The 26,832-nt window shown below is 36.0% G+C and overlaps 1 protein-coding gene across 1 annotated transcript; it reads right to left on the reverse strand.

Annotated features, from left to right (window-relative positions):
* Nucleotides 1-428: 428 nt before the first annotated feature.
* Nucleotides 429-26,832, reverse strand: LOC306854272 (uncharacterized protein). Its single transcript, XM_079392148.1, has 8 exons — nucleotides 26,800-26,832; nucleotides 16,926-16,977; nucleotides 16,389-16,436; nucleotides 15,429-15,455; nucleotides 13,803-13,895; nucleotides 13,620-13,685; nucleotides 12,994-13,036; nucleotides 429-3,921 (listed from the first exon to the last, which is right to left on the reverse strand). Exons 2-8 carry the CDS (start codon nucleotides 16,966-16,968, stop codon nucleotides 3,876-3,878), a joined length of 366 nt encoding a protein of 121 aa, XP_079248274.1. The 5' UTR covers nucleotides 16,969-16,977; nucleotides 26,800-26,832; the 3' UTR covers nucleotides 429-3,875.

Consider the following 26,832-nt stretch of genomic DNA (forward strand, 5'->3'; position numbering starts at 1 on the left):
ATAAATGAATAGAAATATTTAAAAATATATATATAAAAGTAATGAAATGACTAAAACAAACTAAAATTAAAAGAAAACTGAAAATATAAAAATAAAAGCTATTCAAAGTATTAATAAATACTTTAATAGTATATAATTTATACAAAATGTCAAGCACCAAAAAGTACCATAAACTAAATTTATATTATGAATTATAACAATTATTATTATTTAAATGTATTATTAATTTATTTTTCTTTTTTTCAAGGGAAATAGTTTTGTTTACAGTAGCATCATGCTAATGGAGTAAACAATCACGCAATGAGTAGCTGATGATGATGATAAAATTTTTCATATTAAACTACCAAACTCTAGTCATGGTGTAAAACTATGCATATAGTATATACTTATTCCCACCCAAATCAGGTACGTAATACTAGCACAGCTGTTGAGAATAATAATATTTATTTAAAATAGGTCTCATACAACAAATAGATGACAGGTTGTCTTGCAAAATATACATAGCAACAGGCATTAATCTTTAAACTTCAGTAGAAATCACAAATATCCATTAATAATAGCAACAGTTATCATGAGGAATCAAGGCTGTACACTGCCAATGCTCCGGACTCTGTTCTTGTGCACTGGGAGTGTCGTAAACTCTTGGTCAAATTTACACAGAAATTCAAATGTATGGAGTATTGAAAATAAGGTGTATAGTATCGACTACTGCATAATTTATTACGCTGCTTTATCCAGTGACACTGTGCTACAAAAGAGTTCAAAGAAAAACACTACTGATAACATTTATAAAAGAAAAATATAAATGGATAATCTCTTTCATACCACATAAACTTTTCATAAAATATTTTTAAGTATACATTTTTGCTGACAGATAACATAAAAGAAAATAAGCGCTGATGTCAGATACAGCCTCTGTTGAAAGGCAATACAATACAATCTCTTATGGTTTTCCCTTCAAAGACTTTTGAGCATGACCTTAGGAGGAAAGATCTACATCTGCATTTTCCACTCCGTTCTTACTTCTACCACTAAGAGAAACTGGTAACAGGACTGAAATTTGAATCTGTGTGAGCCGAATGTTATCTTACATGATAACAAGATGTACATGATTCATTTGTGGAGTTACTTGAATGGGGGAATATTTTTATTTTATTTTATTTTGTTTACAGTATAAAGTCCCTTCACATGGCATAAAGCAACCTGCCCAAAAAGCCCAAGAGAAAGTTGTTGGAGTTAATAAAACCCAACGGTTTATTAAAAAAAAAACAATCTCTATTAATAAGTGGGAGGAAAATGTCTAAATGATGTCAAACTGGCTTTCAGAATGACTCAAAGGAGCTGAAATGTGTTTTTTTTTTCTGTTTTTCCAATTCCAGTTATCTGAAATGCTATCGTCTAAGGACACTTAACAAATGATTTACCAGAATAGCTATATTGCAAATCTTGATTAACATTACACACCAATGCCTTTATACACACCCACACGCATCAAAATAACAAGTTCAAGCTGTCTGATGCATGCAAGATTGGATTTCATTTAGATTTAAATAGAAAACCGGCAAGCTCAAAAAAGGAGGTGATCAAGAAACAGAAAAATCAGCTAGAAAGGAAATGGAAACATTTTCACAAAGAGATCTGGGTTAGCAGCCCTCCCATGTTTTACATATATACACAGGCTGGGTGGACAGACAGTTCTATACAATAAAAGGCAATTGGGTTCAATGATTTTGGACCCCAATCTTGTTTTGTGTTCAACAGAAGAAAGTAAATCATATAGATCTGGAATAGCATTAGGGTCAGTAAATGATGACAAAATGTCCCTTTAACAAGAAAGCACAGTAAAACTTTGCCTCAGCAGTGTTAAACGTGTTTGCTAGCCTGTCGTCTTTGTGTAAATTCAGAGTAAAGAGATGAAACGCTCTGAGTCTCAAGACTCAGGCTAAAAGGGCTTTGATTGATTTCCATTTTAAGCTAAAAAATGAAAAAAAAAAGTTGAGAGAGAAAGAGGAAGATAAGCAGTTCGCTATCGTGTCTTAGTTTCAATCGACGATGCTCTGGATACACTGTGGTCCAAAAGTCTGAGTCCACACTAAAGGTCTGGGATTCAAAATCTGAAAATATACTATTACAAAATTTAAAAATGTTATCCATTTCCACTTATCTCATTATACTGATAATGTAATGTGTCTTCAAATGTTTCTAATGTTGTTAAATTGGAAAAAAAACATACTTTTTTCACTCAGAAACTCTTCACTCTGCTAGTAAATTGACAACCGCAAGTGACACATTTGGGCTTTTCACACCTCGCGTTACCCCAGTTTACTGTCCTTACAGACTCCGCTTTAAACCCCAGGTAAAAGTAGGTTTTACACTTGTAATTTAGAAGCTGGTTTGACACCCCTTTTGCGGTATTAACCCCGCATTGTGGTGCCAGAAAGCTTAGCAATAGACACCAATCGTGTGCTTCATATTGACTTGCTTCAATCGTCACGGAAACTCCGCGTTTCTTTGAGTGGAAAAAAATGTCTGAGAGTGACTCGAAACACATGTACTGGAGTGAAAAAGAGACTGTTTTATTCTTACCTTTGTAGTCCACTGAACAAAAAAAACTGTATTACATCTGTAATGAGGGTGTGCAATGCGCATGCTGCGTTCGTCCAATCAATGACACTGTATTGTGAATATGTAAATAAGATCATTAACTGGGGTTTAGGAATGTATAGTGTTAAATATTGATTAACAACACCCAGAATTAATTAACCCTGGGTGAATTATGAGAAGTGTGAAACAAGAAAACCTGCTTAGAATGACCCAGGGTTAACTATTTTAAATGTGAAAAGCCCTTTTGAATCAAATGTAAAATTTTGAAGTAGAATAATCTCAAATAATCTTTATTGACAACTTTTCAAAAATCAGTTTTTAAAGTGTGTAATGGACTTTTGGACCTCATTGTAGCTAGGCTGCGTGTTGTATCTTTATTCCGTCCGCCCATTGGATTGTCTCCCTATTAAAGCCTGGAGTATAGCCTATGAAACATTAGTCTGCTAACCAGCATCCCAGAGCTATTTACAATCTGCTGTGCTTTAGAGGAGTTGGCCACGGTGAAGGAAAGGAAAAAGAAAGCCACATCATTATTTAAAGCGGTTGATTAATTCACCATTTGACAAGTGGATGTTCAGAGTCACTTTTCTGCTCGTTTTTCTCTCTCTGCTTCTTTCTCTCTTTTATCAAATAATCAGAGAGCCAGAGACCAGCTTCATCTTTTAGCCGCCTTGATTTTGTCACTTTAAATGCACTGGGGACAGCTAACATTTGAGGACCGGGAGCGAAAATAAGGAGGATGTTTGCTTAAAGCTGCAGTTCATGATTTCTGTGGCACTGTCTGCCTTTGGCTAGTTAATTAGATAGTCCCGCCCCAAACTCACGCCATTGGCTGAACCAATGTTGTTGCAACAGTATCCTCAAATAAACAGAGCCACGGTGTTTATTTATATTTTTGATGACTATGAATGGCTTATTTTTAAGGAGAATACCTAAAAATGGAAATTATTACACACTTTTTAGCAGTTTAAAAATTGTTTGAACTTGATTTAAATACAAAATTATTGCAGGCAGAGAGGAAAAAGTTCCAATGAGCTGTACTACACAGTCCAAGGACATTCTCTGTGAGTGCAACATATGGCATGTGTGCATGAACAGTATACTGTGCATTTAAAAATGGTTCGTAGAAAATTTGTGATAGCAACACATTCTCGTCTACTGACATTATAGAATCTACTATAGATATAGATGTGTTCAGATGAGAAATCACACGCTTGCAGCACGTCCCTGAAAGGATCCAGTGGAGAGAGGAAATGAAAAGGCCCTGATGGTTAGACAGCAGCTTTCTGTCCTTGCTCTGCTGGAACAGAGTAGACCCTAGAGAAACAGAGAGAGAACAGTCAGTTCACTATGGAAACTTTGATTAAATCTTCAAGACTTGATGCTCCATTTTTTTCTGTCTTTCCCTTAACAGGATTTTTTCCTCATTTAACACATAATGGAATTAATGACATATGTTTAAAATGATGCACACCAAGTGAAAGCTTAATGAAAGCTGTTATATTTTTAAACGGAGCGGGTCATGAGAATAGTCAAATATTACTCACTTTGTAGGTTAAATAAATACTTTTGTTGACTGCAAATCATTTAGAATAACAAACAAAAAAAGTAACAAAATCAGCCTAACAACAAGACTTCAATGAGACAAGTCCTCTGAGATGTGATATGAGAGACACTGAGAGACAGTTTGTTCTATCGATGACGGTCAATACAGTGCAACAGGTTTCCGGAAGTAAAAATCCCATTAATTTTTGGCATAAAATAAGCCTTTAAAGACAGACTTACTCTGAGCTTTGAGGTTGTTAATATACAGTATGGTGTATACTTTTGTTGTTGTTGTTTAAATAATCATGTTCAACAGCAGAATTCCTGATGGAAAAACTGCATTACCCTTGATTCTGCAAAACTGAAACAAGCAACTTATGTCAAAAGAACTCTTTAGTATCCGCAAACCTGTGCTACCTTCACGTGCTATTGGAAAGTTTATTTTTCCCACTTATGAAGTCGTGATTACGAGCTTGTCATATTCAAGTGCTTTAATGTGAGAAAGAATAAAATGTAGCATCCCATTGGTTGACAATTATATAAACATTCACCGCACTATACATGCAGTTTGCTGACAATTCTGTAATTTCAGTCATATTCATGGTTATTTCACTGCTTATAAAACATACTATATGCTTCGAATGATCGTTCATATCTAGCCTATAAATACACTACTTTAGCAACAAGACAAAGGGATGTAGTTGTTGTTAGAACAGCATTAAAAGCAGCAATGGTTGTCCCCTCCACCATGTTTAAAGTTTATGACCCGCTAGTGATGGGTCGTTCTTGAACGATTCGTTCATTTTGAACGAATCTTTAATGTGACTCGGGAAGAACGAGTCGTCTCTGGGAGTGATTCGTTCAGTCGCGCATGCGCATTGCACAGCATTCTCGGGTTTGAGTCGTTCGTTCATCACGTGACAGCCCCATACGCTTAACCAATGCAGCGTGAGCCGGAAAGAGAATTGATTAGTTCTTCTATATCGAGTCTCGGGTTTGAGTCGTTCGTTCATCACGTGACAGCCCCATACGCTTATCCAATGCAGCCTGAGCCGGAAAGAGAATTGATTAGTTCATCTCTCGAGTCTCGGGTTTGAGTCGTTCGTTCATCACGTGACAGCCCCATACGCTTAACCAATGCAGCGTGAGCCGGAAAGAGAATTGATTAGTTAGTCTATCGAGTCTCGGGTTTGAGTCGTTCGTTCATCACGTGACAGCCCCATACGCTTAACCAATGCAGCCTGAGCCGGAAAGAGAATTGATTAGTTCGTCTATCGAGTCTCGGGTTTGAGTCGTTCGTTCTTTTGTCACGTGACGTGACAGTTTTGGACAGAGAAATTAGTTAATTTACAACCTTCCTTACAAACGGGTGCATAGTCATTATTATTATTATTAGAATTATTAGTATTATTATTTACTCTTACAGTTATGTGATGCTTTTCTGGTCTCAAATTATTGCTTTTAATTTCTGTCACATGGTTCTTTTCCATAACACCATGTGGTAAAAAAAGATAATAACGAGTTGGTTAACCTCTTCTTGCACTACACATATATCTGCACAGTTTTGTTTTATTTAACTGGTCTGCACTCTTATCTATTCTGCCATGTGCCTTATGCCACTTTATCTCTTTTTTATTTTTCTACAAATGTTTGTAATATTTGTATATCTGTATAGTTGTATGTACATATGTTTAAACTGTATTTATCTGTATTTGAACGTCTACTGTCAGTGTCTTAAATGTTAACTGTATGCACCAAGGGACTGAGAGTAACGCAATTTCAGTTCTCTGTATGTATGCGCCGTACATGTGGAAGAATTGACAATAAAGCAGACTTGACTTGTTATGCTTTGTTTTTATTTATTTATTTTTTTAGTCTAATCTTCATAAAATACAATACCTTGTTGTATTTATGTCTTTTGAGTTAACCCTTTAGATTGGACTATAGTGTTACTTACTATACTTTTGTAACATATGACACTTTAGACATTAACACTCTGTACACACTCCTGAATTGTTTTTTTATTGTTTATTTTTGTGCCAGAAAAAGCTATAGCAAAGAAGATAACTATTCCAAAATGAATTTAAACTATTTAAATAAAAAATAGAAGAAAATTAAAATATACTAAAGCCACAGAGCCTTAAAAAACTAAAACAAAATACTGCACAACAAGCTAGGCTTTTTTTAATAATAAATAAAATAAATAAGCTTTAAAATAAATAACACTTTTGTGCCAAAAAAAAGCTTTCTAGCTAAGAGAATAACTAATCCCGAATGAATTTAAACAATTAAAAAAAAAAAAAAAAAAATTATATATATATATATATATATATATATATATATATATATATATATATATATATATATATATTAGCACAACAAGCTAGGCCTTTTTTAAATAAATTAAAAATAAATAAGCTTTAAAATAACACTGTGGCTATATTTTAGAACATGCTTTAAGGCATGTTTGCATTCAAAAAAATGAACAGACCATTTTTATTTCTAGGAAAATGCTTATTACACATATTTTGATAATTTTATGATAATTCTTAAATATATATATAAATAACATACAAAAAATACAGTTTTACTTTATAGTAGCTTATTTGATATGTACTGATCCGGCAAGTGGTCACGTGACAAAAGAACGAACAACTCAAACCCGAGACTCGATAGACAAACTAATCAATTCTCTTTCCGGCTCAGGCTGCATTGGTTAAGTGTATGGGGCTGTCACGTGATGAACGAACGACTCAAACCCGAGACTCGATATAGACGAACTAATCAATTTTCTTTCCGGCTCACGCTGCATTGGTTAAGCGTATGGGGCTGTCACGTGATGAACGAACGACTCAAACCCGAGACTCGATATAGACGAACTAATCAATTTTCTTTCCGGCTCACGCTGCATTGGTTAAGCGTATGGGGCTGTCACGTGATGAACGAACGACTCAAACCCGAGACTCGATATAGACGAACTAATCAATTCTCTTTCCGGCTCACGCTGCATTGGTTAAGCGTATGGGGCTGTCACGTGATGAACGAACGACTCAAACCCGAACACTTGTCAGATAAGAGGTGGTGCGCTAATCATAGACTAAAGACGCAGGTAAACAATTAAGTAATATTTTCTGTTTCTTATAGCATAGTTTTGTATTGTTTGTAGTGTGATAAACGTTTGCATAAGTAGTAGATGTGTTTGGAAAGTAACATGTAACATTTGAATTATATTTTGCTAAAATGAACGAAATGACTCGAAAAAAGATTCGTTCATTTTGCTGAACGAGACTCAAAGGTCCGAGTCGGTAAAATGATCCGAACTTCCCATCACTATGACCCGCCCAACTCGGAAACTCGGGTATCAAATTTTTTTCCGAATTTCCCAGTAGTAAATAGGACTTGACGTTCACGTCAATTTCGATTAGGAAACTCGTATTTATGATAATTCCGATAGCACGTGAAGGCAGCATTAGTCTCCTAGTTTCCTTATGCTTTCAAACTACTTATATATTTTAGGGATGCACGATATTATCGAACTGATATCGGAATCGGCTGATAATGGCTTTAAATGTAAATATCGGCATCGGCCAGATATGAAAAATTATGCCAATATGTCTTGCCGATAAGAGGAATACATTAACTCACATGTGCTCAGGGTGTGCCATTGATTAGATCAGGTCAGCAGTGTGGCTCATTCTTGAAGCAAAGTTTTGTCGGAATGACGATTAGATTGACCGACTGTTTTGGATTGCAGCATAGCACGTGCAGTGGCAGTAGCAGTGACAGCCTCCCCCGGGTCCAAACGCCCATTCGGTAAGGAGTTTTAATCTGTAGGGGGCACTGTTGGCCTACTTCTAATTAAATTAAAAGTAAAATAGCCTACAAAAATAACATTTAGACTGTGTTTCCGATTAAATAAAGCAGTAATTGATGTCATAAAATAATGAATATGTTTTGATTTAATGGTCAGAAGCTATAGCTTACATGAAAAAAAACAACAAAAAAAACATGACACTTGTAAATTAAATAATTTTATATATACTGATTTATTAATTAATGTGTAATATGTTTTATTTTTTAAACAAATCATAAGCTCTAAAAGACTTTCAGAATTTTTACAACTCTTCCTTTAGACAAATGTTAAATCTTAAAATAAAATGTTAGGGTTATTTTTTTATTTAATTCTAACAAATAAATTCTGGTTAAACACTAACCAAAGTTAAAAATATTTTGCTTATTTCTGCACAGGAGAGACTTGGTGTTGTTTCCAAACAAAAGGAAATATATCGGATATCGGCAAAAATCCAATATTGTGCATCCATAATATATTTGTATGCATAATATGCATATTTTGCAATAAACTTTGTTTCTACGTGTCAACATTTTTATAACTATCTGTAATTTTCTAATTAGATAACATAATTTGCAAAGCTTTATGGGATTGTAGTTCTTTTCATCACTATAATCGTTAAGTACACAGTCTTGTACCTTTATCTTTTTGTCTTATTTTCAAATACTTTTTGTTACTAATGTTGTGATTCACCTTGTAGCTTGGTTTGTGGTTTATAACTCTTTAAAAAACACCTCAACAATATTACAGTAATATTACTGCAGCCAAAGTGGAACCCAAGCCACTGAAAAAGTGGGCGGGCATTGGTTGACTCTTATTAGTACAAACCAGACCATTTAATTTTTCGACTGACCAATCAGAATCGATAATTCCAGAAAGATATATAATTTTTACGGATTTATATTTTTACATTTATATAATGTTAGTTATGTTGCAAAAGCAAGTAAGATATCAGAAGAGTTCCAAACATCAGTAGTGGTCTTTTTGAACTGTGGACAGTTTCCATCGTACAATTAAGTGTTATCTCAAAAGATTAACAAAAATGTGATCCCTGATGACGTGACCCATTTCGACATGTTTCAGACACACCAAACATCAACAAGACCTATTCAATGTCTTAAGACAGAAAGTATAGCAGTAGCACCAACATTGGCTTGATGAATTTACACAGCCAGGCTGATATCTGTAAAGAATAGGGTCAGCTATGGGTCACATTGTACTTAAGGCAATATAAATACATACATGTGAGAGGAGCTTGCGCATTGAATAAAGGGACATTCAGTTTTTAGTTGAGGAGAAAGATGAATGGAGCTCTTTGTGACATATTCATGCTGTTCAAACACATGTACGAATATTTGCTTTCCTCAGGTAAATGCTGTTTAATTTTTGCCTCAGTGATGAATTTGTTCACAGTTTGCCTGTCTTTATGAACTATATGGCAAAATTTTTGCCCCGCAAGGCATTTCGGGGGGCTTTTATCATTTTGTATTGAGTGTGCTTTCTGTGAACATGCTCAGAAAGGTTCAGTGTTGATCCACAGAGCCTGTGGTTGCTGTGTGATTAAGCCCCTTTCAGCCACCCTATCACTCAACACCGAAAAAAAAAGCCATGGCTCAGCTAACTGCATTCCCCTGAGGTAACCTGTAATCCTGCAGAAGAATTTAACCTCAATAAAGAAAGCGAGAGTGAGAGAGAAAGAGAGAAAACAGAGGATCTTTAAGCTTGCTGTGTGGAGGCAGGTGTCAGACAAACTCCGTTCCCTCCCAACCGTCTCTCACATATCACTATACTCAGCAACTCACTGAAACTGATTACTGTGCAAAACAGGTAAGCATAGCAGCCAAATTCAGTTACACAACCTATCAAGACGACAGCGATAGGCCACAATGTGGGGGACAGGACGTGAGTGAGAACAATACAGCTCTTTCCTTTTCGCTACAGAAAGAAAACAAGCATTTTTATCTTTTAACCACATTGATTTTGTCACCTTAAAGGGACAGGTCACCTAAAAAAATTTAATTGTGTCATCATTTACTCTCCCTGATGCTGTTCCGAAACGCTTAGACTTTTTATTACATGTACAATGAATAGGGACTGGAGTTTTTAAGCTTCAAAAATGCACTTAAAGACATAATAAAAGTACACTAATTTGCTCTATCATAGGTGACACAATAGCTTTGTATGAAAGAAAAAACGAATTCAGTTCATTATTTAAAGGTGTTATATGTATTTTTTATTATTATTCTACTAAAGCATAAAATGTCATAGTATATTTGCAGATATTTAGAAAACATGCTAAGGTTACATACTTGCCTCTTCAAACATTTTACAGCTAGTTCCGTGTCGAAATGTCTGGTTTTTTTTTTGTTTTTTTTTTGTTTCTTTTTTGTCTGTGTGATTACATCCACTGCCAAATGATCCAATAGTATTTCATGACCCGCGTTGCCAGTTAGTGGAAAACACAGCCATGGAAGCCAGCAAGCAGCAAGGGTCAGAGTTCGCAGATTCTACCTGACCTAAAAAGCCTCAGAATTCACCTTACACTGTCAACTGTGCTCGTTCCTGTTGCGTGTCATCAATCTGGCAACCTACGTTAACGTTGAGTCTGAGGAGAAGGGGGTAGGAGAAACAATTCTCTCCAATATTTTGAATATAGACTGCAGTACCCATTTCAACCACTAGCTGAACTCAAGAATTGGTCCTGTCCAAAATTGTGAAAGAATCATGCAGACGGGTTTTTTGAACTATATCAGATGATTCCTTAAAGGTATCTAAGGCTCTGTCCAAATACCCACACTTGCGGTCTTGGCCACTTGAGAGCACATGCGTGCGACAGGAAGTAAGTGTGCAAGTCTGTCCCATGTCTTCAAAATGCATGTCTTTAGTATCCATTAAGTGCAGTGCCCTTAATGGATACTAAATCCACACTATCTCGAATACCGCTCCAGAGCGCTATTCGAGGCTAAGTGTATGCCATCATGCATCATGTTCTGGAAATAAATCATGAGACGTTTTGCCGAGATCTTGCGAGAGGTCATGGAAACCTTTCCAATGTTAAATATTAATATAATAATTAGATATTACAAATCATTTGGTAGAAAAACAGTGTTTTTACGTTTTATTGGTGTAAAGATGAGTAGTGGTGATATTTATTTTGTACGCCATTTGCAACTGCTTTTTATCATTTAATTACAAACACCACAAATTAAAATTATGTCATGTTATAGGGACTACTGAACAGACAGTTAGAAGTTGATTTTAAAATGCAAAGTATTTAAAATTAAAATAACACTTGCATTTTTACAACACTATAAGTGTGTCCCATCAGATAATGAAAAGTTCAACACACACTTGTGGTCTTCATCCTCACTTGAAGATTTTGGCCAAATACAGGAAATACGTCAATTAAGTAGTCAAGTGGTCAAGTGCAAAGAGTGCAAGTGTGGGTATTTGGACAAAGCCTAACTTAAAAGAAAGATTTGTGAACTGTTTCTTGAAATGCAAAAGGGACTGAATGCTGGCTTACAGATGCAGCAACTTCAAGATCTATTTTCACCAAAGTCAATAGCAATAACGCTAAATATAAAGTTTTAATAATCATTTTAATTTGACATAACATAACAATAATGACATTGAGAAACTATATAACTTTGATCCCTTTTAGAAAGGCTGATGGACGATAAACACATTGACAGCCAATGAGAATCCACTCCAATGTAAGGAGTTTATGCATTTAAAGCAGCAGATGACATAACTGCAGATTACATGCGATTTATGGTAAACAACATTCTTGTGCATTGGTGGACGCTGATATAGTTATCGCTCTTGATGTGAACAAGCGTTTAAGCTTTAAGGAAGGCTTTAAAATGGCCTGAATGTGATCCAAGTAATTAATCATTTTGTGGTGTTACAATAAATGCAATGTACAGATAAATGGCATGTAATTTGTCATAATGTTTAATGTATTGATTCAGGTGAGGACATGCGGTGTGGGAGTGTGGCTGTGTTTGCACTGAGAACAATAATAATGCAACATGAATTGCAACACCGTTTTCTTCCTTGTTCCTTCTCTGTCTCTAATAAACATACAAACTGGTGCAGGCAGTTTTGTCCCTGATTGTTTTTTTTCGAAAACATCTTGACAAACAGATCTGGAAGATGCCAGTTTTCTTATTTTACATCCGACTTTTTAGTTTTCAAATGCCGCCATGACATATTCCCACAATGTAAACTCTCTCAGTGTTTAGCAGGTCATATCTTGTTCATGTTAGTCAGCGCCTGGCTTGTTTTCTGTCCTTTTTTCTTTTTGTTTCAGGGACATGTTTCTAACAGCTCAGGGCTTGAGGGGCGTTTGACAGATGGCTGGAAAGTGGAGTCATCAATGCACATGTACCAACCCGCTGCTAATGGTGGCCTATCCCTCCTGCATACGGCCCTCGATTGTCTCGCTTACTCACGTTGTCTTGTGTTTAGTGGGTTACCAGGGATTCGGAGAACTGTTACCCATCTGACTGGTTGGACCTCCCCAAAAAGTTGACGGGGTGGAGCGTGCAAGCCACCTTGTAATCCTAAGCACTGATGTGTCACTCAAGATAAAGTATCAAGTAAGCTAAAGGTGAGACAAAACAATTTTTTCCCAGAATGCACTGCCAAATCCTTCTTAGATCCAGTATAAAAAGGGGACCATGTGGAGCAACTAATAAATAAGCAATTGTGCTTGTGCAAATAGCTTCAATGTTTCCCGAATTATTAGTGAGCGTGAAGTACATTAGATATTTCCAAATCTCTATTCACAAAGGCGTGCACAAATCCACACTGCATTTGCAGGCAACATGGGTAATAGTTTGTGGAGTGCTCACACAAATTTCTGTCAAATGGATTTTGCCATTCAACCCAGCATGCTTTGAGTCTTTAATAGCATTTTTTCAAAAATATGCTTATCTGACGCCCAGGTCATTTGAAATTGCTTGCAAGCAAAGCTAAATCAGTCTTACCCCTGTTCTCGGCTTTGCAAGAAGCGTCTGAAGAGGACAATAGCTGTAAAGATAAAAGAGATGTTACGACTAAATAAATAGCCTCAAAGAAAAACTACTGTATGAAAATTGTGTTGCTTTTTTGGTCAAATAAACCAGGACATCCAACACCCATCAATGGAGCTGTTGGGAGTTGACGGAAATTTGGCGTACAGCTTTAGCTCCTGTGTTTCTTGTAAAGTACACACCCATATTAAACTGTCTATTTACAACAAGACAAACATTTTAGATATTCATTTACAGCATGTATCTCATAAAATTTATAACTGCTGTATAATTAGAAGGAAGTATTCCTGAACTACGTAGGTATTTGTATGTAAAGTGTGTTTCTTTACACACATTTTCACTCATTTGCATAGGCACTGAATGTACAGTACCTTTTTAACAAATTATGTAAAACTGCATTTTAGATATGAACAACATTAGAGATGTACAAATGTTTATTAATTCATTTAAACTTATAGAATATTGAATTAATTTTTAAACACACTATTTGTGAAAACTAATAGCATGCCTTTAGAATCAAACTGTAGTGGTTTATTAAATGTCTGTGTTAGTGTGGCAAAGTGTGTTGGGATTCAACCTACCTACAATACTTCCAATGGCCAGAACTATGACGCTAACGGCAGCTATGATGATGACCAATGTTCCACCTAAAAGTGAACAATAAAAACAGGAGGATGTGCATTCAATTCGTGCACATATGCTTTAACTCCAAGTTGTAAATATGAATTAATCAATAAATAGATGAGTTTTAAGTTTTTGTCAACCTCCATTAGCTTCATCATCTCCTGTGGATTTATTTGATCCAGGACTTGTTCCAGGAATGTCATTACCATCCAATGAACGATGCCCTTGCTTTACTGAAAAAAAAAATGCAAACAAGGATGATATTCATGGATGAACTGCTATCACATTAACAATGGTTACAAAATTCTTAATAAACAGGGACCCATTATAGCTTTGTGAAATGATTTTGTAAGGCTTTTACCCATTTTATTGAAATGACTGTCAATATTTTCCTCTAGGGGCACCAAACTGAAGTGCTGAAAATAATGTTTGTTTTTAGACAGGTTTCCCCATCTGCCATTGGTCAGGTTTTTTTTTTTTTTTTTTTTTTTTTTCTATTCGTAGAGTCTATGGATTTTCAAAGTGATTTCATATAATTCCAGCAGGCACACAATGTCATAAGACATTGATATTTGGTTCAATTTCGGTTGCGACATTGGGTGACCAAAATTCAATGTCAATTCAACTTGTAATATAAATGTTAATTTGATGTCCAATACTGACGTCAGCTGATGTTGATATTTGTTTTATGTTGTGTAACCAAAATCCAAAGTTACGTCAATGTCAAATTGGTGTAAACTACTGATGTCAACACGATTTTCATTCTCAACCAAAATGCAATGTCTGTCCGATGTCATGTCCAACGTCAACCTGACATTATATTGACGTCCTGTGCCAGCAGTGATAGTTTTAATAGTTGTGAGAACAGGTTTGGGACATCTAATATTCAGTAATATTGTCAATGTGACTGCACTGACACTATTGTATGCTAACAAAACTCAAACTGACTTGAACTGAATTGAAATCTTAATGCACTATTATTGAACTAAACTGAATCAACACTGAACTGACTTGAGCTGAACTTATTACATATGACAATATTATCTTCTGTAGAGCTGCTTTATTTGAATCGAGTTCATCCATAATTAATGAATTTTGCAACAGTGACAATGTTAAACTTAATCAACACTGAACTAAACTGAGCTAAAGAATGACACTATTGTGTCTATTGTATTATTAATGCTGGTATTTTCCTGTTTATTACTGTGAATCGGCTTCTTTTAAAAAATCTGTATTGTATAAAGCGCTATATTTAAATGCCACTTGACACAACGCACGCCAGATTTGAACCCATATGAGCGGCATAGCTTGATGTCTCTAGGCAATCTTCAATCCAATTCTTTGTATTAATCACTAACATTTTTTTTTCCGCCTTTTCTAGGAAATTAGATGGGAAATGAATCTCAATTCTGATAGTGCTCATACTGGAGAGTTTTACTTCCCTCCATCCCACCTCCCACCCTTCCCATCTGCCTCTGGCCAGAACTGGTGAGCAGGGCTTGCCTTAACAGCTCAGTAATTCTATCAGAGAGCAATCATTCCGCTGATGAAGACGGACAGCTCCTCGCACAGGAGAGCTGAATGAGACTGCCAACGTCCATTAAGGGGACAGACAGTGGTGCGGATTGAGCCGAGGCTATCAGCGCCTCTCTGCTGGGAGACGCTAATTGATTGCTTTCAGGAATTAATGTGGCGGATGAGCTGGTCCCGTCTTACAGTAACAACCTGTCTTCATGTTACATGTGTAACCGGAGAGGAATACCTACCTAAATCATCACCATCCTCATCGTCACCTGGGCAAATGGGAATATGAAAATTAAAAAATTAAAGACACAAAATAACACTGTTACAAAATAGCAATAGTTATTTACCAAACAATGGTTACTTTCTGGATGTCATGAAAACATGTCACTTTCACCCCAAAAATTCAACAAAAATAAAACAAAATATTACTTTGAAATAAATAAGCCTATTTAAAGTTTTGTTAAATTATTACGACAGTCTGATCTTTTCCCCCCATTATTTTCAATAGTGATTTTTATTATATTCTCATATACTTTCTGCATTATAGTAAAATACAATTCTGTATTTATTGATAATATGATTGATTTATTTATCAATTTAAATCAAGGCAAACACAACAAATGCTGTCATAATATATAGTTTTAGTATAAACAATATATTTTATATACTATACAAATATTTTCATATATTTTGAGCAGTGTTGAGTGTATTGCATTACTAAGTAATCAATTACAGTAATTTGATTACTTTTCCCTTGAAAAAGTAAAGTAAGGGATTACTCTTAATTTTTCTGTATTTTAAATTAAGCATATAGCGTTAGTTCTGGCAGGTCACGTGAGTCCAGCTGGCATCAGCTGACTCTCAGCTGATTACATCTACCTATAGGAATACGACACCATCACGGCATTCCTATATAAGCTCTATTCAGTATTATTCAGCAGCTTTTTGCTCGCTCAGGAGCAATTAACCCTCCTCCATCCCCAGCTCCTCCTTTCGCCACAGTCAGGACTTTCTGATATTCCTTTTTGAGTCAGACTCCTTTATCTTGAGTAGTGTGTTACACTTAAATATCATTAAGTACATTAATGATATCTGCTTTGTTCTGTTCTGTTAACCTTAGGGGGGTTATTATTTGAATTATGACCAGGGCATGACAAGATGAGATTCATTCAGATTGTCAGAAAACATGAGAGATGTCATACTGATGTTATCTCCTGAAGAATTTCCTTCTGTGTCCTCTGATGTTGCAGCTGTTGATTTGAATAAATAAATATAGTTAGAGGTCACATGAACATTTTTATAAGGGTTACAAATACATATCTTCAGAGGTTATTCAACTGCCAGATAGTGAAGGTAAAACAACTCCATTGTGAAATTACTATATTAACATGTGTGTGTATATATATATATATATATATATATATATATATATATATATATATATATATAGCATTTAATTTGTCACATATCTAAGTGGCAGATAGAGAACTGACATCATTTGATGAAATCTCTAGTGTTAGCAAAACTTTGAGAGCGTTCAAGGCACATTGGATGAAAAGCATCTGCTAAATGGCGAGTAACAGGAGGATTGTTTCGCAAGCCTGTCACCGATACAGATACTTTAGACAGACATGAGAAGAAAAAGATGGATTGAGTACAAAAATAAACATCTGAATAGGACGGAGAACTTTTGATCAAAGTATGACAGAATAATGTAAGCCTAGATAGAATGAACTTACCAGCACCTCGAAGAATCAAAAACAGAATGAGTAAACGCAGCATCTTCTTATTCTAGGAAAAAAGATAAGGAGAAAAAAATTAATCTACACATTAGAACGCTAGACCTAGATTTCTCAGGAGTTTTGATACATAGTCAACCCTGTGAACCTGGCCTAGTGTAACCTAGATAAATTCACATGGAAGAACTGCTTTATCTCTCTAATCTCAAATGGATCACAATAATCTATTACACCATTCCTTGCCATAGTTGAAGATGTATGTCAGAGTTAATAAATAACTAGAAATATAATCAGTCAAGTATGAAACTGAACTGTGGTTAGCCAGGCTAAATATTATAAATTCATCAGAAGACTTTAGTGCTTATCTCATCATGGATTTACTGTGGGCAGACTGATGGTTCATGGTTTCAGGTCTGTGGTCTGGTGTGCACTTGTGAATTCAACTTTTTGTTTGATTTGTTTGTTTACCAAAGCACGTGAACAAGCACACTCGACAGGAAACTTATGCTGAGTGCCATGAGCTCCTTTGCGGACCATGCAGGCTAGTCATGCTAAGCATGCTAAGTTTATTTTCCCATAACAGTAAATTCCTGAACAGTGTGGGTATTCATCAATTTTGCTCCCTTGAAATCATAACCTTGAGAATTTAGTGGCTTTATTTAGCGTCGTTTAGCCTCAAGACCATGTTCCCCTAAGAGTCCAAATAAACTGGACAAAATAAATGCATTTAAAATGTACTTTTTAAAATGAAAATTAACCAAAATACTGATATTGCAGGGGTGTATGCAAGTTTCTCTGCAATAAAATGCTCTCTTGAATATTGCAAGTACCTAATCATACCTTTGCCAGGCTGTGATATCAATCCCAAGTTAACTTCCTCAATAAGTTCCTGTGCAACTGTTGTCTTTCAATTCTGTGTTTATATCTCACAATTCTGTTTTTTTTTTTTCAGTATTGTGAGATATAAACACAGAATTGCAATATATAAATGCAGAATTTGTAGATGTAAACTCGCATTTCTGAGAGATGTCAGAATTGTGCAATAAAAAAATATTTTTTTATATAGCAAAAGCGGAAAAAAAACAAGATATTAACGAAATATAAACTTGCCATCTCAGAATTCTAAAAAAAATGTCACAATTCTGAGATATAAACTCTCAGATAAAAAAGTCAGAATTGTGAGATGGAATCTCAGACTTCCAAAATTCCAAGATGTAAACACAGAATTCAAAGCAAAAAAGTCAGAATTGCTAAATGTAAACAGAATTCAGTGGGAAAAGCCAGAATTGTCAGATGTAAACTCAAAATTCAGAGAAAAAAAAGTGAGAATTGGGAGATGGAATCTTTGAATTGCGAGAAAGTCATAATTCTGATTTGTATTATAAGTTTCCATAAGTTTTTCACTTGTCAAATATTTGTCAGGTCATTTTATGCAATCTTAAACTTAAATTATTAAACCCTTCCAGCTTGGAAGCAAGCAGATGTTGTGTGGCATTTAAATAGAAATTTGTAATAGAAATGCCCCCTAATTTCCTGTAACAATAAGAAGCGATTCATTTCAGACTTATGTGTGATTTGTGTACCTCACACCTTAGTGATTTAACAGCCTTCATTGTGAAAGCATCTGACAAGCAGCCAAATGACTTTAATCAATACAACTAAAGCAGAAATACACATGGAGGAACTTTCCTCCTCTATGTTCCTCTTCTACCTATTATGTTTTCAAGATTTCCCTTCCACACGGCATCTTTCCCAGAAGGTCTTGTTGTCTTCATTATCAAGGCAGATGTTTGACACACACAGCTGGCTGAACTCAGCTTCCGCTGGCCGTTGCTCTTAACAATTACATGTATTTATTCTTGTTCCCACTTCGGACTAGGAAATGGGAACTAGCCCAGGAATGACCTTTTCCTGAGTCCTCCAATGGTTAAATATAGCAAAGGCTTTTGCCATACAGTCAAATGAGTGCTATGGTGCCCAAGCTCCAAATTCCTCCTCTGTGACCTGCATATCCATCTCACAAGACCCTGCTCTTCATCCAGATATTGTTGTTGGTGCCCATTGTGTTGGGCTTCCACTTCCTGTTGTTAATTGCTGTTATGATGCCACAATAACTGGGAACTCCACACAGGGAAGTGACACTGGGACATTATACACCTGCTTTCTCCATTCACATTATACTACCCCAACTGGAAGTCCACTTTGGACAGTTTTCTTATGCAAAGACTAAAGCTAAAAATAGGCCTATTTATAATTTAATCTGTAATTTTTTGCTGGCACAGTGAATGTTTTTGAATGAATCAACAATCCCAAATAGGCCTAGATACAATTTAGAATAAAGGTAAAAAATTAGAACAACAAAAACATGTCCAATTACACAAACAACTCAAAAGAAGTAGCACAGAAATTTGAATCAGTGAATCATTAATTAATATGAACTGAATCAATTCACTTGAATGAATCAGACATTCCAATATGAAAGGAGACCTCTTAATTCGGATAAAAATTAAGAGTAGTAGTATGCGGTATTGCGGTACCGAATTCTGCACCGGGCTTTATAACGCAACATATGAAAGTGCCGTTTAGGATGAACTGGTTCACTGGAATGAATCAACTTTGATTTGACTATAAGAGAGGGAGAGAGCTGTTTATGTAACTCAGACATTAAAAACAGTGATGTAGCACTGGTCGTTAGTTGTGCCGGGTTCAACGCGGAATACTCGTGCTAAATTTACAAATTCCAAAGTCAGTTTGTTTCAGTTAATCACGAGTCACGATATGAACGCACCACAAGTTGGCAAAAAAGCTCACATTCGTTTAACGTAATACAAATGCATAGCATTATTTATAAATGTAATGTATTCTCAGAAATAATCTGTATTTATATAAAAATAATTAAAAAACAATTCAGTAAAAGATAAGTATATTTTTTTAATAATTGCAATTTAGTGCCATGCCAGTTCGATGCTGTCATTTTATTCCGCTTCTTACTCAGGCGTTCCGACTTGGAATGGAATTCCGTTGCTAATTTTCAAATAGCAGGTGGGAAAATTACTAGTTGTGAGTTTTATGAAGCACTACAGAAATAGGCTTAAGTGGTGGATTAGCATGAGGGACAGGTCATGACAACGTCAGTACAAATAAGAGAATGAGTAATGCTTTTGACGCTGTCAAATGAGCTTCGTTTGTAGAACAACCTGTGAGTACTTGGAACTGTGCTGAGCAGAAAGGAGAGTTTGCTTTGACCCTGGTAAGTCGATATTTGTTAGTCTAATTAGCAAATTATCATATTATAGTAACAGCAGCTGAAAGCAGCCTGGAACACTTAGTTTTAATTGCGCTGTCATGTCTTCATCTGTGTCTTACATGTCTTAAATGTGTCAAAAACTGTTAATAAATGAAAGAAGCATCATGGTAGTGATACCAGTATGTCTGTCTTAATGATAGGTTGTCTTGGCAAACTCATCCATAAGGGACTACGGTATCTGTGGAAAAAAAGAAAACAGACTCTCCATAAAGAGAGATATTGTGGTGGCTTAACTCGTCTCGCAATTTGGAATTTCCACGCTCAATTCAGGTCGTCACGGCAAGAGAGATTCTCTCAATTAAGCTGTTAATCAGAAGATGTGGGACTGGTTGTCGGAGCAAGCACAATCCAAGCTTGTAAAAATGTGACAGCAAATCTCCCATCAACAGTAACCTACAGCCATCTGAAACCCCCTCCTACCCTCTGCCTAAATTCCAATTTAGTGCACCCGGCTGCCTCAGCGAAATAATAAGCTGAACCAATTTGAAAATATTTATCAGTGCAGTCCAACGCCTGTGAGTTGACAGTCCTCCTAAAGCTTGTGTTGCTGAACAATTGGCTAATATATTTGTGTGTATTTGAATTCAAATTGAATTTGGACTATTCTCCAGTTTTGCACTTGTTTTGCCTCCACCTAATTTGTGCTCTATCATTAATACGTGCAGTCCTGAAAAAGAGGCCCGACATGAGCCTGCAGCAAAGCCACCCATGAAAAACCACTTATATACCTCATAAAATCATAAATCAACACTCAGTAAACAGGGTTTTTTTTCATTTTGCTTTTGCTTAGTCTTACAGTGTGGGATTTCTGTGCCTTACATTGTTCAGACAGTAGATTGGTTAAGCCAATGGTGGTATGTCAATGTTTGCGAAAAGTTGCCAAAAAGGCCCCCGCACTATAAAGGTGAAAAAAATACAAATGTGAACTAAACATAGCTTTACTAAGAGACGGCAAACATTTTGGTCATGGAATGACCACCTTTAGTGCCTGATTGTCTGTCTTCCTTTATAGTGTGCGGGCATTTTTCGACTGTTTACTTGTTTTGATTATTATGATTTACCTGCCTAGAATTTTTTGAATGTTTAGGCACTGTGAGTTTTTGTTCTGTTTTGTTTTCTTCAGTATGTTAATGCTGATAGCACTGGAAAATCAGCCTGAAAAAGTACTGGAGATAAAAAAAAAAAAAAAAAAAGACACTGTAGCTTTAAAATTAGCAACACAGGTTCAGGGTAGAATTGGTTGATATGGGCTGAACGACATGCATAAATACAATTGAACAATTTACAACCAATTTTACTTTCATAACATGGTGTATTGTTGACAGGGGCCAAATTAGTGATTTGGGGGCCCTAAGCAAATTTCAGGTATGGGGCCCCAACACAATAACTAGAGTATTGTATATCTTTAACGCCTAATCCTTATTTTGCTCTCCCTCTCTCTCTCTCTCTCTCTCTCTCTATCTCTCTCGTATTATACCTACTCATTCCAAATCCCAAGTGTTCTTAAGGTATATGGTAGGGTTTGCTGAGAAACAAATAGAAAATGTAATCTATTATTAAGAGAAAATCTCAAGTCATTGCATTCGTGCATATATACTATATGAGTGTGCGGCAGTTCACGTCGGAGTGCCTAGGAAAAGCACACAAGCGAGTCATTTTGAAACATCAAGACAAATGACGTGAAACACTCTTTCTTCTCTGAGGTTAATATATCCGTTGTGAGACAGTCAGACATTATAAGAGGCCTACAGCCTAGAAAGTGTGTAAAGAGTGCTACCTCTATAATCACAAAAAGCTGTCATTCCAGATCATTCACTTCAGTTAATCATGATCTCATGATGTTCCGTTGAACAAAGAAGCTGTCTGCGCTGCACAATGAATATGGGGAAGTTGTGGCCTAATGGTTAGAGAGTCGGACTCGTAATCCAAAGGTTGTGAGTTCGAGTGTCAGGTCTGGCAGGAATTGTAGGTGGGGGGAGTGAATGTACAGCCTCAATACCATGACTGAGGTGCCCTTGAGCAAGGCACTGAACCCCCAACTGCTCCCCGGGCTCCACAGCATAAGGCTGGTGACTGCTCCGGGTGTGTGTTCACTGCTGTGTGTGTGCACTTTGGATGGGTTAAATGCAGAGCACAAATTCCGAGTATGGGTCACCATACTTGGCCGTATGTCACGTCACTTTCACTTTTGAGTATCTTATTTACATCATATCTACATGTTGTTATAATTCACGAGCTTGCAGAACTCAGCTTCTGACAAAAACTCTTTTGAGCGGTGAGTGAACATTTGAGGCTCTCCATAACACAAATACACACTGGAATATGTTTTTCCAATATCAGATGGGGCCCTCTGGTTAAGTCTGCCCCTGATTATTAGGAAAACGGTATATTTAAGGAGGAAAATGGGGCATAATTTGATTTGCAAGGAATTGATTGGGTTGTGAAAAGTGGGTGTTACATACTAGAATGGACCACAACAAATTTAAGTTTGCTAAAACAATAAGCAGTGGTGTGAAAAAAGTGTTGGCCCCCTTCTTTATTTTTTTATTTTTTTGCATGTTTGTCACACTTTAATGTTTCAGATCATCAAACAAATTTAAATATTAATCAACGATAACACAAGTAAACACAACATGCAGTTTTTAAATGAAGGGTTTTTTTTATGAAGGGAAAACAAAATCCAAACCCACATGGCCCTGTGTGAAGAAGTGTTTTTTAACTGAACATATTGTTGATTTGTTCCCCATTATATTCCAGTTCCCAAAGTGTGAATACTTGTTCTGCCAGCTCTTTTCTTTATTTCACACTTTCACATCTGGCTTAATGTGACCTGTTATGTATCTAAACATAGACAAGTGTCTTTTGATCTACAGTTCCTCACTGCCAACACCTTGTGTGAACCAAAAACCTCAATGCCACAGATACGTAACTAAAGTTAATAGACATGGTTTTGGTAAATGTTTAAATTTGGTCTGAACTGAAAGTGAAAGACATATGGGATAGTAAAAACAGTTTATATAAGACACACAAACAAATCTTTCACAGGTGTGATTGCTTGAGACAGAAGCTGAAAAACAGGAGGTTTGAAATCCTTGGTTGCATTTCCTTTAAATGGTCTATGAGCGAGACACATTCAATAAATGCTGATCAAAATAACACCTTACAAGAGAAAATATTAGGTGTAAGATGGTATTCGGACAGTTTGAATTAGATTTAAAGCCCAAATTTACCACAAAATACAAATACTAACCCTAACTGGTTTTACTTTTTTTTTTTTTCTCTCTGAGTTCAGACAGAGTTCAGTTTGTTCTACACTGAAAACTGAAAAAGTCCAGACCACCATAAAAATGCCATAAAAGTAGTACTTCTAATAGTTTTCTAAAGTCATATAACAATCATATAGTCCCCATTCATGGCAATTGCATGGAAAAGAATGACCAGCACATTATTCAAAGCATTTTTCTTTTTGCATTTCACAGAAGAACGAAAGTTAGAATGGCATAAGGGTAAATGTTAGCAGAATTGTTTAGTTTGGGACCAACTATTCGTTTATTTATTTATCTTTTTTGAGCTTTGACAGGGTTGACATGATACAAAACAACAGCAATGATGATAGACAGGATCTAAAGTACAATAGTAGGGACATCAAACATTCATCAAAGGGTAACAGAATAAAGCAGCACAAAAAACACATCCTCAGACGCAAATTTATCCGCAGCAGCCAACCACATGGAGCTCATATAATAGGGATACGAATATGATTACATAAGGTTTGTGTTACACAGTATTTGCTGACGGAGGTCTTAGTAAAAACAAGAGACAAGATACGCAAACACCCAAAAACCCCCCAAAAGTATCCAAGTAACTAGAAATAAACTATGGGGTGCTGGTAGAAGGGAAATTTACTGAATAATTCAGCACTTCAAACGAAACCTCATGTCTGACGAGTAGTGGTTTGACATTCTCTGAAAGTGTGACGTCATTTAGGTCGTCTGTTGAAACTGAACGGAACACAAAAAACTTAACATTCACAAGCATAAAGTGTGATACAATCTTCTTAAGTGCAGTCAAGACAAACATATTGCACAATCTTCCTTCAGTATCTGAAAGCTAACATGACTGTGCAAACAGTCATACAACATTCTGGTCAACTTTAGAGAAAAAGTCAAGAACCAAGTCTGCATACCAGGTTTTCCTCCAAACCAAGCTCTGTTAGACCACAGGTAGCCTTGCTTTACAGACACACACTGTTGCATTTACAAAAATAAACTAGCATATTTTGAGAATGAATCTGTTACTGTTTCAGAAGAGATTTTGAGACAGAAAACTCCTTTAAGCATTATAGTTGCCTTAGTACTAGTACTTGTGAAAGCAGTAACTGCAATGGTGAAACTAACAGTGACATCGATAGTAATGGTAGGAATAATAATATGAATGTTTTATTTAACCTGGAAAAAGTACCTGACAAAGTTTGTTTTGTACCAAAAACCTGTCTTCACATTGGAGGGGAAAACATCTACAGCACTTGAGTTTTTTTTTTTTGCCCCCCCATTCAATATCTGCACTGACCATATGGCTTTCACTACAACTGCAAATAAACATGGCTAGTGAAACATCCAACAGCCAATGAAACACTGCAACTACTATAAAGCCTTCTGCACGGGCATAAAATATTTATAATAGAACAAAGTTTAATTACAGACTCACCACTTCCTTGGCCTCTGCCGCACTGAATAGGACAGGAAGCTGATCTGACTGAAGCTGAGCTCTGAGAGCAGCAGAATCATTTGGTGAGATCTACGCTATGTACGTCATCTTACATGTGTAACAAAACTACACCAGTGGTTCTCAACTCTTTTGACTACAAGTTCTTGCATTTTCAAAGACTATATTCAAAAGCACACCATGTCTTCTGGTACTTATGCTGCAATGATATAAAGCTGCTTGTTTTTGACCGTTTTATTGATGTAAAAACAGAAATGTCAAAGGTTAAAGTAATTATCCTTGATTAATTTTGTGTTTGAATAGATCTATATAACTATATGGAATAGCCTTAAACAGGCTACAATTGCTTGCTCAGCATTTTGTGCTGAAAAGACAATCGACGGCTTGCGTGAATTCATAGATATTTATGCATCACCATGTACACATTAATTTGTAAATGCATTGCAATGTAATGTATTTTGGTATGTTTTGTACAAGGCGCCCCAAAACGGAATATTTCCATTATAATTTAAATATGAGCAATCTTTCAGTGTCTCAGTTCTCCACAAAATATTGTCGATAATAATGATGCTTATTAATGAAAAATTGAAGTTTCAAAGTGGTTAAATCTCTAAGTGTCAACCAATTTAATTATCCGATTTGAAATAACAGGCCAATGAGTGGTTGCCTTTGTTACGCCAAAGTTAGCTGCAGATTGGTGCTCACGTGTGCACGAGTTTCACTTCACTGCAGCAGCAGAACATAAAAGTGAATCTTATGTGGGGAAGTAATGTTTAGCAGCGGAATGAAACCATAAAAGCTTTTAATGTGCCACGGTAATGTAAATTATTTGCACTAATAAGTGAAAGACAGTCGACATGTGAGTTTCATGCATCAAACATTTGGAAACCAAAAAACCGAGTGCAGACCAGGGTATCACGCGTCATTTCTAAAATTCCTCCTGGAGGATACATGCATAATATTAAATGATGATAATAACAATATACATGCTATTCATAACAAAATGCATATCTGTATTAGGCGCATGTGCGTGTGGCAAACAGAGTTTTAAATGCGTTTCTCACACACACTTCTGACAGTGTCTCGTGATTTTCATGATAACAAGTGTTAAAATCTACATGTGATGGCAAGTCAACAGTTTTAAGTCGAGCAGTTTAACGCATCCCAACCACACATACACAGACGTTTCAGAGTTGCGCCACCATGTCCAATGGAAACATATACAGGGAATTTTAAATATTGATTCTTTAAAAGAGGATGCAATTGTTCCTATTTTGTAGACATGAGAGAAGTTCCCCATGTTCCTGTTTTTACTAGATACTTTATCAATCTTTGACAGAAAAGTCAACCTTGAATTCATGCAATATGCAAAACACTAGTTAAAATCTAGACTAGTAAACTGATCCTGACCTGCATGTTTGATACAATTGTTTGGACACAGAAAGCAAGTGGCAACATGTCCTGTTTACAGTCACAGTTTACAGTTGCCTTAATTGATGACTGTCAGCAGTGTGACATCCAACTAATTTTAACTCTGTGAACAAAGACTTCTTCACTTGAGCCTTAATTTTGCCTGATTAAACTTTAATATATATCCTTGCATGTGATGCAATCTCTAGCAGTGCTTTGAGCACCTGCAGGTTTCTGCAAAGTAGCCACAAATGAATTTGCAGTAGCCTGTAAACATGCTGCCAGACATTTATTATTCTTGTAGCATTTACTCTGTACTGCCTACCATAGAAATGTATGAAAATATACTGTTTTAATTCAAGAGATACCGCTTTTTAAATTCCTCAGGTAGCCTAAATATTTTATTAAAGAGAAATGAAAAGTCCTCCTTACTTTGGAGACATCCACTCCTGCTGTGCTTTTAGA

This window comes from Barbus barbus (assembly GCF_936440315.1).
Source record: "Barbus barbus genome assembly, chromosome: 34".
Classification (NCBI taxonomy): Eukaryota; Metazoa; Chordata; class Actinopteri; order Cypriniformes; family Cyprinidae; genus Barbus; species Barbus barbus.